This window comes from Apium graveolens, chromosome 3 (assembly GCF_009905375.1).
Source record: "Apium graveolens cultivar Ventura chromosome 3, ASM990537v1, whole genome shotgun sequence".
Classification (NCBI taxonomy): Eukaryota; Viridiplantae; Streptophyta; class Magnoliopsida; order Apiales; family Apiaceae; genus Apium; species Apium graveolens.
The window spans coordinates 207,689,375-207,701,937 of record NC_133649.1 but is presented as its reverse complement, the minus strand read 5'-3'; the positions used below and the strand labels follow the sequence as shown (position 1 = coordinate 207,701,937).

At 35.1% G+C, this 12,563-nt stretch overlaps 1 protein-coding gene across 1 annotated transcript; it reads right to left on the bottom strand.

Annotated features, from left to right (window-relative positions):
- Positions 1-4,477: 4,477 nt before the first annotated feature.
- Positions 4,478-9,122, bottom strand: LOC141713052 (D-xylose-proton symporter-like 2). Its single transcript, XM_074516266.1, has 14 exons — positions 8,901-9,122; positions 8,692-8,768; positions 8,471-8,549; positions 7,943-8,002; positions 7,758-7,824; positions 7,556-7,680; positions 7,169-7,270; positions 6,679-7,047; positions 6,546-6,593; positions 6,300-6,362; positions 6,016-6,096; positions 5,804-5,902; positions 5,175-5,312; positions 4,478-4,930 (listed from the first exon to the last, which is right to left on the bottom strand). The coding sequence occupies exons 1-14, from the start codon at positions 8,958-8,960 to the stop codon at positions 4,799-4,801; spliced, it is 1,500 nt and encodes a 499-aa protein (XP_074372367.1). The 5' UTR covers positions 8,961-9,122; the 3' UTR covers positions 4,478-4,798.
- Between the last annotated feature and the right edge of the window lie 3,441 nt (positions 9,123-12,563).

Below are 12,563 nucleotides of genomic sequence, written 5' to 3'. Positions count from 1 at the left end.
CTATTACTGATCAATTCTGGGCCGAGTCTGTTGCTCAGGATTTAACGTCCAACCACTAGATCCCATTGGATTCGACTTCGACACTCAGGTTTTTCCGTTGAAACTCTACTGAGCTCGTCGACTGACCACTAGGTTATCTCTAGTCCATTGTCCACTTTCGGTTTTCCGACTAGAACCTACAGGGTCGAAATACTCTATGTTAGATACCCAGTTATGTTTGACATATCCTCGCTAATCACCTACCCATACGATGGCATATTTCGACTCGTAATCATTCATATTATAATAACAAAAACCACAATTAGAGTTCACGTTCTCGAAATCGGTTCAGTGTTCGTTTTCAGAAAATACGTATACTTGTCATTTTACGAAATTAGGGTTACTAAGTTTTGGACAGAATATTTACCACAACATACAATCACATTCGTATAAAGTATAGGCATATATATATTCATTCGACGTTTCGATAATTACCGGATACGCTCCCGCATTTCCATAGTTGATTTCCCGGAAATCGGGCAGCGTTTTCTTTGTTTATCGGACTACCCGTCGAAACACCAATCGATGTCAAATCTCAAACACAACAACATCAACGACTATTCCAATCACAATCCCAACCACCGATATTATTCAATTATTACTAATATTCGCATTTTATATTTTTATTCGTATTAGGACTTAGAATTGGATCATCACTGTCCACCGTCGACTCGCCGAGGCTCATCGTCGACGGCGGTAAAAAATTTGTCGGTGCCCGATTAATTTCGGGTTTCCATACAAATTTTCACCGATTAATTACTAACAATTCCCGCATAACTTTATTATTTATCTCACGAAAGTCATCAAGATTCGATCCTGCAGAAAAGTATCATAAAAATTTATATAATAATCCTCATTTACAATCTGCAAAAACAAATAGGACCAACAGTAACATCTATACGCGCCGCATGCGCAAGGAACAGAAAGAAAATATAGGGCATCTATATACGCAAACACGAGCCACGCACCACCAAAATCTCCTCGCCGGAACAGCGAGGGACGGCGGCGGCAACTGGGAATAACCGAGCACGGACACACGTACACAAGGACTGACACACACACAGTTACAAATATACATATATCACTTGCATAACAACCAAACTAGCCAAGCCAAGTACTAAGGTGGCGGCTCACCGGAAACAACAGCGGCACAGGAGAATCAAGGAAAGGCACAGAGAACGAACGGGAAGATAAGAAAGGAGGGGAACGAGATGTAATTTACCGAACAGAGAGGCAAAAACGAGAAGAGGGCAGGAGAGATTTGAGAGAGAGACGAGATAGAGAGAGAGAGAGAGAGAGAGGAAAGATCGAGGGATTTGAGAAATGTTAATGTTTCTCCCCCAAAAACAAGCTGATTAACCTCTTGCTAAGCTGTGCACAAGCCACGTGTCCGATTAATAGGACACGTGTTGTCATTTTAATTAACTGCAAGCCCAATTCGATCTGTTTTAATCGAATACAATATGCCGCTAAATATTAATCAAAATAATATTAAAATAGTCTTAAAATTTCATAAATATTCCAAAACTAATAAAATAAATTTCCCGTAATTTTTAAAGTACTTTTGAATCATGCTTTATACCGGCTTTTCATAATTAACGAACCGAGCAACACTTAGAACAATTTCAGAAAATCATGAAAATAGTCTTAAAATGTTATAAATATCCTGAAGTAAATAAAAACATAAATTTCTTAATTTTAAAATAATTTCTAAAACATAATTTATACCCGATTTTAACATTCAAACGAATCGACGCGCGGTTGAAATTAATCCCAAAAATTTCCAAAATAATTTTAAAATTCTCGAAATATTCCAAACATAAATGAATATGAGTTTCATAATTTTTGAAGAATTCTAAAATCAACTATGGAATTTACAAATAAAAGTAATCAGAAAATCATTTAAAGATAAATAATCAATAAAATATTGATTTCTCAATTTTATAAAATTCTAAAAATAATTAATGTAATTGTAAAACCATAAAAACAATTTTAAAGACATTTCAAATATTTATGCAAATAAATTTGCACTAAATCCATTTTTAAAATTGAAAACAATTCAATACGACTCCATAATTAACCACGCGGACAACCCGGTATACCATAAATCACACATATATATAAAAATCAAATAACACATAGCGGTCAAAACTAATACACATATTTTATTTGATTAATACTTCCACAATTACATATTAAATAATTCAAAATACACGAGTCGTTATAGGCGCGGCCGCCCTGCCTTTCTACCAAAAAAATCAGCGCGCCCGCGCTGATTTGAGCGCGGCCACCCCGCCCTTTTCTAGATTTTAGTAGAATTTGATGATTTTGAGGGTCCAGGTCCACTAGGGGATTATATATACCAATAAAAAGACGTTTTTAACAACAAGGAGCGATGTGAGAGCAATAAGAAGACCTAAATAGCACAAGACGGCTACGGAGAAGAAGACTTTTGTTTTCTTTAGTATAGTTGATACTTAGATGCTTGTTTTCGATTTTTCTTTGAATCCTAGTACTCTTATATTGTTTATTATCATGTTTTCATTGGAATCCATGGTGACGATGAGTTCGGTTATGAACTAATCGATGTTGTTGGGTTCTAACGGATTTACTTATGGAATTCTATATTAAATTTGTTTTAATATCTTGGTGTGTGGTGATTGATTGATATCCTAGTATTGGCTCATGTTAATCTCTATTGAAGCGACAGTGAATGTAGAGATTTAGAACTTTCCATGCTAGCATAGTTTCATGTATAATTGTTATGCATGATTCGTAGGTAATTTTAACCATCTTACTTGCCATATGTAATCACGATAGATAACTTGTTCATTTATGTTGTCAAATTCTATAGAAATATAGGGTCTCAACATAATTGGTGTCTATTCAGCTTCTATCTCTTTTATGGATGTCTTGTAGTAGGGTATTCGTACAACGAAAGTTGACGTTTACTATTTTCGTGCTATCTGATTAGTTGTCATCACCATTACATGCTAAGGTTAAGAACAATGACTTTGAATGAAGTAGTAATGAAGTTAGAATCTCATGTTTGTCTCATATAGTTAATTCAATCACTTTTATTCTTAGTTAATTGCATATTAGTTTAATCTTAGTTATAAACATCTGAACTTGTTATTGTCTTAGCATAGAGCGATATTCATATCATTGTTGCATAGGTGCATAATCTTAAGTTAACTAAAAAGAGTCTCTGTGAGTACGAATCTAATTTATATCTTATACTACTTGCGAACGCATATATTTGCGTATAATTTTAGCGCGTGTTTTCGTCTTAACACTCAACCAATATAGGGTCAGGGTATACAACTGGCTGCTGGGGTGGTATCTACGGCTCAAAGTACTGCAGAAACTCAATCAAATCAGGTATCTCAATCATCGGAAACTCGATAGGTGGTGGCAAAGGTATTTCTGGCTCAAAAAATGGAAAATAGTCTATGAGATATGGTAACTCATGAACTGGTGGATCGACAGGTGCTACTGAAAATATCTAAACTGGGACCTCTACTGACACTGGGGGAAACACTGGGGTTAACCATGATGCGATCTAATAATATAATCAAAACACGAGAAAAGAAAAGGTCAATTTCGATCTCCCGATTAAAGATGGTTGGCCTATTAAAGATGGTTGGCGTAACTATTTTTCCCCTCCCGGGATCATTGTGCACTCCTCAATTGAAATATCTATTGGATCATTGAATATCCAAGACTAAATGCTGACCGCTAAGATCATGCTAATTTATTCCGAGGATATACAGGCGACCTACACTTGATTCCTCAATTTTGTAGGATATGTATGTGTTTATTTGAAATTTCAAAGACCTATGACCTTAAAATTTCAACAAACTTCTTAATTTTTTACAATTTAATCAATCAACTTTTTTTTCTCAAATAAACCCAACTAACTTTACAAACTTATGAAAATATTAATCACAGTTAACAATTGTTTTTTAAAGTATACATCTTTATATATAATATATTTGAGACTTAAATTTCATGTTCACAATTATATTAAAATATTAAATACTACAAATATAAATAATAAACTTACTTTCTCACATAGTTTCTTGAGTCAGAGTGAACTGTATTTATCAATTTTATTGATGTTAATTTAATCATTTCAGATTAATTCAGTTAATTTACAAATTAAATTATACACGGGCTTGGATCAAGTTTCCCATAACAATCTCAGTACACATGACACAAGATAATTTCATATACCGAGATCGAAATTCGTTTATAATTTAAAACAATTTTTTATAATTTATAAAATTTAATGGGTTTCGTGAGGAAAAAAAAGAATATGTTTAATTAAATTGCAAAAAAACAAGTTGATTGATTTTTTGGGCTAATAACTCAAATTTTAAACAAGAAAAATCACAAGAGCCTAGAGATAAAAAGCACAAAGAAATAGTCAACTAAGGATCAACGTGTTCGTTTGTTTATACTGGAACAGCTTTAAATTAAATCATGTAAGCTATATATGGACAGAAATTACATGAGGGGCATCTAACAATTTCATCAAATATATGAGAAACTTATTACTTGCTAGTTACCCCTGTAGAGATTACCTTAACATACACAATGTTAAACTAGTGTATAATGCCACTAGTGTATAATGCCAAGTCCTTAATCTTGAGAAGCAAACCCCATCTCCAAGGTATTAATTTTTTTTTTTTTTGCCAGAACTCCAAGGTATTAATAAGCAAGTCTTAACCATTTTTAAATTAATGGTGAACAAATCCTAAAGGTATTTGGCCTCAATCTCTTCCAGAGTGAGGCCTTTTGTCTCCGGTATAATGAAGAATATAAAAACAACAGATAGTAGAGCTATCCCTCCAAAGATGAAGAACAGAATGCCAGCTCCAAGTATTTCCTGAAATCAAAGTCAAATACTGCATACTGAAATAGCCGAAGATTTCATGGCTCTAATATAATGGTAGAGCACACATCATGTTACAGGCTCCACTTGCAACAAATATTGTATATATGAAATAACATAGAGATATCATAACTATAAGTCTATAACAGCAGCTCCTGTACAGATAGATTGCATTACTGTGATTTAAAATTTTACCAAGGATCTGACAAAAGAAAAAAGAATCAGAGAAGGTTGGCACCTTCAAAGGAGAAAAGGCAAATGTCACCACTGCATTTGCACCAAAATTTACAAGAACTGCAATACTCAATCCTTTTCCTCTTAGTCGTAATGGAAAAATCTCTGAAATCATCAGCCAACCGATAGGACCAAATGACAACTGCATAGTCATTATTCAAATATTACTAGGAAAACAAGTCTGACAATTGAGCAGATGCCCAAACATATGCCGTCAATTATTTGGAACTACAATGTACAGTAAACACGCATTTATGTCACCAATATTTTTAAATATAGAGGCCAATTTTCTCAGTTAACAATATGAAGCTGCATGCTGTAAAATATCTGATTTAGCATGTCAGTAATTTACTACAAATCTATATGAGGTCTGCTGATTTCTTTGGAGCCAACTCATTTCTGTAAAAGTTTTGATTTGTTGCAAGCAGAAGATGTGTGTAAGATTGTAATTTATAAAAAAGGAAAGGCTCAACACAGCTCTAATATAATAGCAGAGCACACATCATGTTATAAGGCTCCATATAATATTCACCTGTTGCAACTGGATGGATTACTTTAAACTAAGAAACTCAATATACTAAAGTCTCTAGGGGTAAATATGAATATATAAACAAAAAAAAAAATTGCATGCACCTGATAACATCCAACATAAAACAGCAGCCCGCCTACAGCCACAGCAGGTGCATTATCCAGAAAAGTATAATACGATCCCAGAAGAAATAAAGAGATTACCTGCAGCACAGAAAAAATGTTATGAAACGGCCTCATTGTTACTGTTTGTTAAAGCTGACAAATATAAAGAAGTTATGACCAGTTGTACTTTTTTAATAAATATATGGCCTTACCATTCCGGAAACACCTCCAAGTAATAAAGGCCGTCTCCCAAGTTTATCAACAACCAGCACAGCTATTCCAGTCATAAATAACTACAAAAAGAATCTTCATCAGACCCCATTTTAAAATCAATGAATCAAGTTCTAATCAAAATTGTCTGTGTTGTTTGTTTCTCTTATATTAGGAGGGGAAAGGGGGATAGTATCATCAATACTTATCAATACGAGGAAGGGAATGGGGAGAGGAAGAGAGAGAGGTGGTGGGGGTGGGGATCTTTGAGAGCCCCGGAATCGACCTTCAGCAACCCAAGAAGAATGGAGACCCTTGTTGCATCAGATGCTGCAGAGAATCCTGCACTCTGATACATCATAAAAGTCAAATCAGCATACAAACAAGTAGCAATGCAGATAATATAAATGAAGAGTGAAGGATAAGGAAAGAAACTGGCAAACTGTAGTTCAACAATAAATTAGTCAATTTCATCCACGGTTGGTTGTTTCTAAAGTGCAGAGACGAATTAAAATATATCGTACATTATTACCTGAAATATTGATCCAGCATAGTAAAGCACACTAGGTTGCCCTGTTATCTGCGATGCAAGACAAGGACAAATAAAAAAACAAGTATGATACATATCTTTTCATAAATCCAGGGGAATTTCATAACAGAATTACCTGCTGAAAAAATACTAAGCCAGCACCAATTGTAAGGGCTTTTAAGCATTTTCCCCGGAACATGTCCCCTAGTTTGACGTCATTTTCTTCACTAATTTCTGAAAGGTCAGCCAACATCTCATCTACTTGTTCAGCAGCTGATTCGATAACAGCTTCGCCTCTCAGCTGACACAAACAACAAATGGCCGTCTCTCTTAATCCCTGCATGTCTCCTTTACCTTGTAAAGCACATAGAAGAATCCATCGAGGTGAAGAAGGGAGCCACCACATCCCGGTTCCCATAATTACCGCCAAAGGGACACTAAATCCAAACATGTATCGCCAACCAGCAACAGTTTTTATTAGAAGGCTGCCCACTGTATACCCCAACTGCAAGATACTAAACCTACTAAGTCTTTGCCAATTTCAGGTAAAGTGGATATCTAATATCCACATTACTGCACAATCAATATAGCATATTTCAGAAAAGATCAGGGTACGGGTTACTCACAAGCATTCCAAAAACTATAAGAAATTCTTTCATAGATATTAGTTGTCCTCGTATATGACTTGGAGCAGTCTCAGCAATGTACATAGGAGCAGCATGCATCGCCTATGTCAGTAACCAAAATATACATTGTCACATACACAGCAGAATCCCGGATTCTCTGCACATTGCTACATACTAATAGAGTTCTAACCTCGAATTATTATCATTATAGAACTTTTTCAAGAGATCTATCTTTCGGAAAACTTTTATAACTTTAAGCCTTGAAAGCAAGCGGCCTAATGCAAGCCTTGTACTAATAGCATTGTGGATAAAACGCAAGAAGAATGAATGCTTGCATGTGAAAAGATATCTGACCAATAAAAATTACAAGATTGACAACTGCCTTACCAACCCAATCCCAATACCGTATACCAAACGACCAATCACCATAACAACAAAATTGGGTGCTAGTGCTGTTACAAGGGCTCCAACAAGGTAGAGTGTAGAAGACAATAACAACTCCTTCCTTCTTCCTGTATTTTAATTGAACAATTAACTGACAGTATAATATTAGTTATGTGCAAATCCCATATATTTAGAAAAAACTAACCCAGAAAATCAGCAATCTTAAATGCCAGGACAGAACCAATCAAAGCTCCATATAGCGAGCCACTAGTCTAAAGCAGGAAGTGTCCAAGGAAGTTCATGTGAATGAAAGAAGCACACAAGTGTAGATATTAAACTAAAACAATTTCTACTCCCCAGTGGCAACAAGCAATAAAAGTAGATACTTACTATGAGACCAATTTGCACAGAAGACAGGTCGTACCATGACATTCCGCTTACTGATACTGACTGCAGCATAGAGAGGTGAGAAATATAAGATGAAATACCGGGAGGAAGAAATGTATTTAACGATTATCATACAAGTATTTCTGATGGAATTGGAATAAATAAACATGCCCCTGAAAACCAATTCTCTCATTATGATATGGTAAACTAATTCACGGAAACATAAAAAAAATAACTCTGATAGAGATTATTGTTGCAGAGATATTGATTATATTTAGAAATCAGCATGGAAAATGTACAGCTTAAAAAAATTGGAGTCTCTAAATTGAAGATATATCATAGATGACAGCATATTTGCAAAATGAAAGTAGGGCCTAGCAAGTTTGGTCTTAAATGATGAAGATGTTTAAAAAAGGAGCTGTGAATTTTGTTTATGAATTACAAACAATCAGAAAATTACTGACTTAGTATGAAATTAGAGGTAGGAGGGAGATGCAAAAATGTAGTTGAAACAAATAGAGGCATAAGTACCTGTATAGAAATGGTGGCACTAGACGTGGCACCGATATCATAGCCATAGAGTAGTCCTCCAAAAGCTGGAAAAAGGAATCTGAAACAAAGTGAAGGAATAAGTAGAATATACTACAGTGGGAAAATTACTACAGTAGTAAGAAGAATATGTCCAAGCTATGCGATAAGTAAGTAGATTAAAATGAGGTGTATCAAATACAAATACAAATATTAATACTCACGGGAAGATGACAGAGCGCAAAGAATAATTTGTAGAATTTAAAAGAGGCTCTCCAAGTTGAAGGAGTTTGGCAGAAGGCTGAACCAAAAGATTAAACAAATCATTAGTATAAACCATAATTTAAAGCCTAAAAGGAATTAGATTTTATGATGAATTTATAAGAGAAAAAGCATGGTGTAGTAATAATAATAATAGAACAAAGAAACAAACCTTCGCAATGGAAGAAGAGAGAGGGGGTTTCTCCGGGTCCGATGAACCGGCGGCTGACATAATTGGATTCGGAAGGGTAGCTACTTGCTATTGGTAGGTAGGTAGTTCTCACGGTACCGTGTTCTTGTACTGATGCTACATGTATACGTGTGAGCCGTGTCGGAACGCCGTTCAATTATTTAGTCTCGGTGTTTTAGGCCACGATACTCTATTTTAGCAACCCACTCGCCGTTAAACAATTTAAATATAAATTTTAATTTAGTTGACATATCAAATACTAATAACATTCTTCTCTCCCATCCACAAATTCCATGTATTCCTTCTTTTTTTTAATTAGTAAACTTTTTTCAACATTTTTCTTTGAAAATATCTCTAAAATCTAAATTTTATCTTACATGTATAATTTAATATCAAATAAGCGCATCTCTAAATACATTGTCTATAATTTGTCTATAATTGGTTGACTAAACATTCTACTTCCTGTTGTAAAATACTAGCTATAACAGTATTATATCGAACATCTGTAAAAGTAAATATAGCAGAAAGGGAGAAAGAGAGCAGACTAGAGAGATGAAAGCTGCTTGAGTGTGTTTTCCATCATTCTGAAAAAGGCTATTTATAGCCAAAACAAGTAACATAGAATTTAATGCAATGCAAATATTTCCAAGTCTAAACCTAGCCTTACTATTTAATGTTTGAAAATTACAATCAATTTACAACACTCCCCTTTGATTGTTATTTTAAAATGGATCATAGACTGCCTCGTTAAAACCTTGTCAAAGAAAAACCCCATGGGATAAAAACTTTGACGAAGGAAAAAGAGTACAATCTCCCCTCGAAAAAAACTAATCATTCTCCGAAGTTTTGTTGTAACAAATCCTTGAGTCAACGCATTCCAATGTTATGCCGTAACTTCACAAATGTTGAATTCGGTAATGATTTCGTGAATAAATCAGCAAGGTTGTCACATGACCGAATTTGTTGTACATCAATTGCACCATTCTTTTGAAGTTCATGAGTGTAGAAGAATTTTGGTGAAATGTGCTTCGTTCTGTCTCCTTTGATATATACTTCCTTGAGTTGATCAATGCATGCAGTGTTATCCTCAAACATAACGGTGTGACTTCTAGTGATGTCTTGGAATCCACATGATTCCTGAATATTATTGATGATAGACCGCAACCAAACACATTCTCTACTGGCTTCATGAATCACAATGAGTTCTGAGTGATTTGTTGAGGTTGCCACTGTAGTTTGCTTCGTAGATTTCCAGGAAATGGCTGTACCGCAATATGTAAACACATATCCAGTTTGTGATTTGCCAAAATGAGGATCTGACAAATATCCAGCGTCTGCATATCCAATCAGCTGAGATGTTGAGTTTTTCGGGAAGAATAACCTAAAATCAATTGTTCCACAAAGATAACGAAATATATGCTTGATCCCATTTCAATGTCTGTCCATTGGAGCAGAGCTAAATCTAGCCAATAAATTCACAGCAAATGCAATATCTGGCCTTGTATTATTTGCAAGATACATAAGTGCACCAATTGCTCCAAGATATGGGATTTCAGGGTCGAGAACTTCTTCATCATCTTCTCGTGGTCGAAATATATCTTTATCAGGCTCTAAAGATCTAACCACCATTGGAGTAGTCAATGGATGAGATTTATCCATGTAAAATCTGTTCAAAACCTTTTCTGTATATGTAGATTGGTGGAGGAAAATTCCCGATGACAAGTGCTCGACTTGTATACCAAGGCAATATTTTTTCCTTCCAAGATCTTTCATTTCAAATTCTGTCTTTAGGTATATGACAGCTTTATCAACCTCTGTAGTTGTTCCTACAAGGTTTAAATCATCCACATATACAGCAATAATCACAAAATCAGATTATGGTTTTTTGATAAAAACACATGGAGAAATTTGATTACTAATATACCCATTCTTTTGTAAATAACGAATAAGTCTGTTATACCACATACGACCAGACTGTTTCAGTCCATACAGTGATCGTTGAAGTTTAATGGAATATATATGATGAGGTTTCTTGAACTCGTCCATTTTTAACCCTTCTGGGATTTTCATAAAAATTTCACTATCAAGTGAACCGTACAGGTATGCAGTAACGACGTCCATAAGACGTGTTTCCAATTTTTCTTTAGATGTCATACCTAATATAAAACGAAAAGTAATTCCATCCATCACTGGCGAGTATGTCTCTTGATAATCAATGCCAGGCCTTTGAGAAAACCCCTGTGCTACAAGTCGGGCTTTATATCTCATAATTTCATTCTTTTCATTTCGTTTTCTTATGAATACCCATTTATTTCCAACAGGGTTCACACCGATTGGTGTTTGGACAACAGATCCAAATACTTCTCTTTTACGCAGTGAATTTAATTCTGTTTGGATTGCGTCTTTCCATTTTGGTCAGTCTTTTCTTTGACGACATTCATCCACACTTTATGGTTCAGGATCAGAATTTATGTCTACATCCAATGCTGCGGAATACACAAATACATCATCAATTATGGCTTTACTTCGATCCCATAATTTCATATCATGTACATAATTTATTGAAATTTCATGATTGTTTAATCCCGTATGTTCAGGGACTGGAATCTCTTCAGGAGATAATACCACTTCAGGGGTATTTACTTCTTCTGGAGCATGTGACACTTCAGGGGCAATTTTCTTTATTTTTCTTTTTCGTGGTGCAACATCTTTTGCACCGACCGGTCTACCACGCTTCAGGCGTGGCTTTGATTCTATAACCAATTCTTTTGTATCTGATTTTTGAATTGGTATATCTATTCTAGCTGGAGTATTTACTGCAGGTATATGAGATTTAGTTATATTTCTAGAATCGTTAAATACGTCAGGCATTTGGTTTGCGATATTTTGCATATGAATAATTCTTTTAACTCCAAATTCGCATTGACCAGTACGTGGATCCAGAAAATATAATCCTGACACATTCCATGTTATGTCAGGATTAACTTTATTTGAATGTTTATCTCCCCCTAAAGGAGGAAACATAGACTCGTCAAAATGACAATCTGCATATCTTGCGTTAAATAAGTCTCCGGTTAGAGTCTCCAGATATCTAATTATAGATGTGGAATCAAAACCGACGTAGATACCTATTCTTCTTTGAGCTCCCATCTTCGATCTTTGTGGTGGAGCAATTGGTACACATACAGCACATCCAAAAATTTTGAAGTGAGAAATATTAGGAACTTGACCAAGTACCAGTTGTAGCGGAGAATGTTGGTTGTAGGAAGTTGGTCTAATCCTAATAATATTAGCAGCATGAAGTATTGCGTGACCCCAAATAGATGTAGGTAATTTTGCTTTCAACAACAGCGGTCTTGCAATAAGTTGGAGTCTTTTGATAAAAGACTCGGCTAACCCATTTTGTGTATGTACATGAGGAACTGGGTGTTCAACTGAGATTCCTACAGACATACAATAGTCGAAAAAAGTTGCAGATGTGAATTCGCCGGCATTATCTAAACGAATTGACTTGATGCAATGATCTGGGAATTGAGCTCGTAATTTGATTATTTGGGCAGGTAATTTTGCAAAAACATCATTACGAGTTGAGAGAAGACAAACATGAGACCATCTAGTTGAGGCATTGATTAATACCAAGAAATA

Bases quoted from the DNA above. Each gene is read 5' to 3' on its own strand.
- LOC141713052 (XM_074516266.1), bottom strand. From the start codon at position 8,960: ATGTCAGCCGCCGGTTCATCGGACCCGGAGAAACCCCCTCTCTCTTCT. The intron at 7,681-7,757 runs GTTAGTTTTTTC...ATTAAAATACAG, and splicing joins TAAGATTGCTGATTTTCTGG to GAAGAAGGAAGGAGTTGTTA. The intron at 7,271-7,555 runs GTAAGGCAGTTG...TTACTGACATAG, and splicing joins ACGGTATTGGGATTGGGTTG to GCGATGCATGCTGCTCCTAT.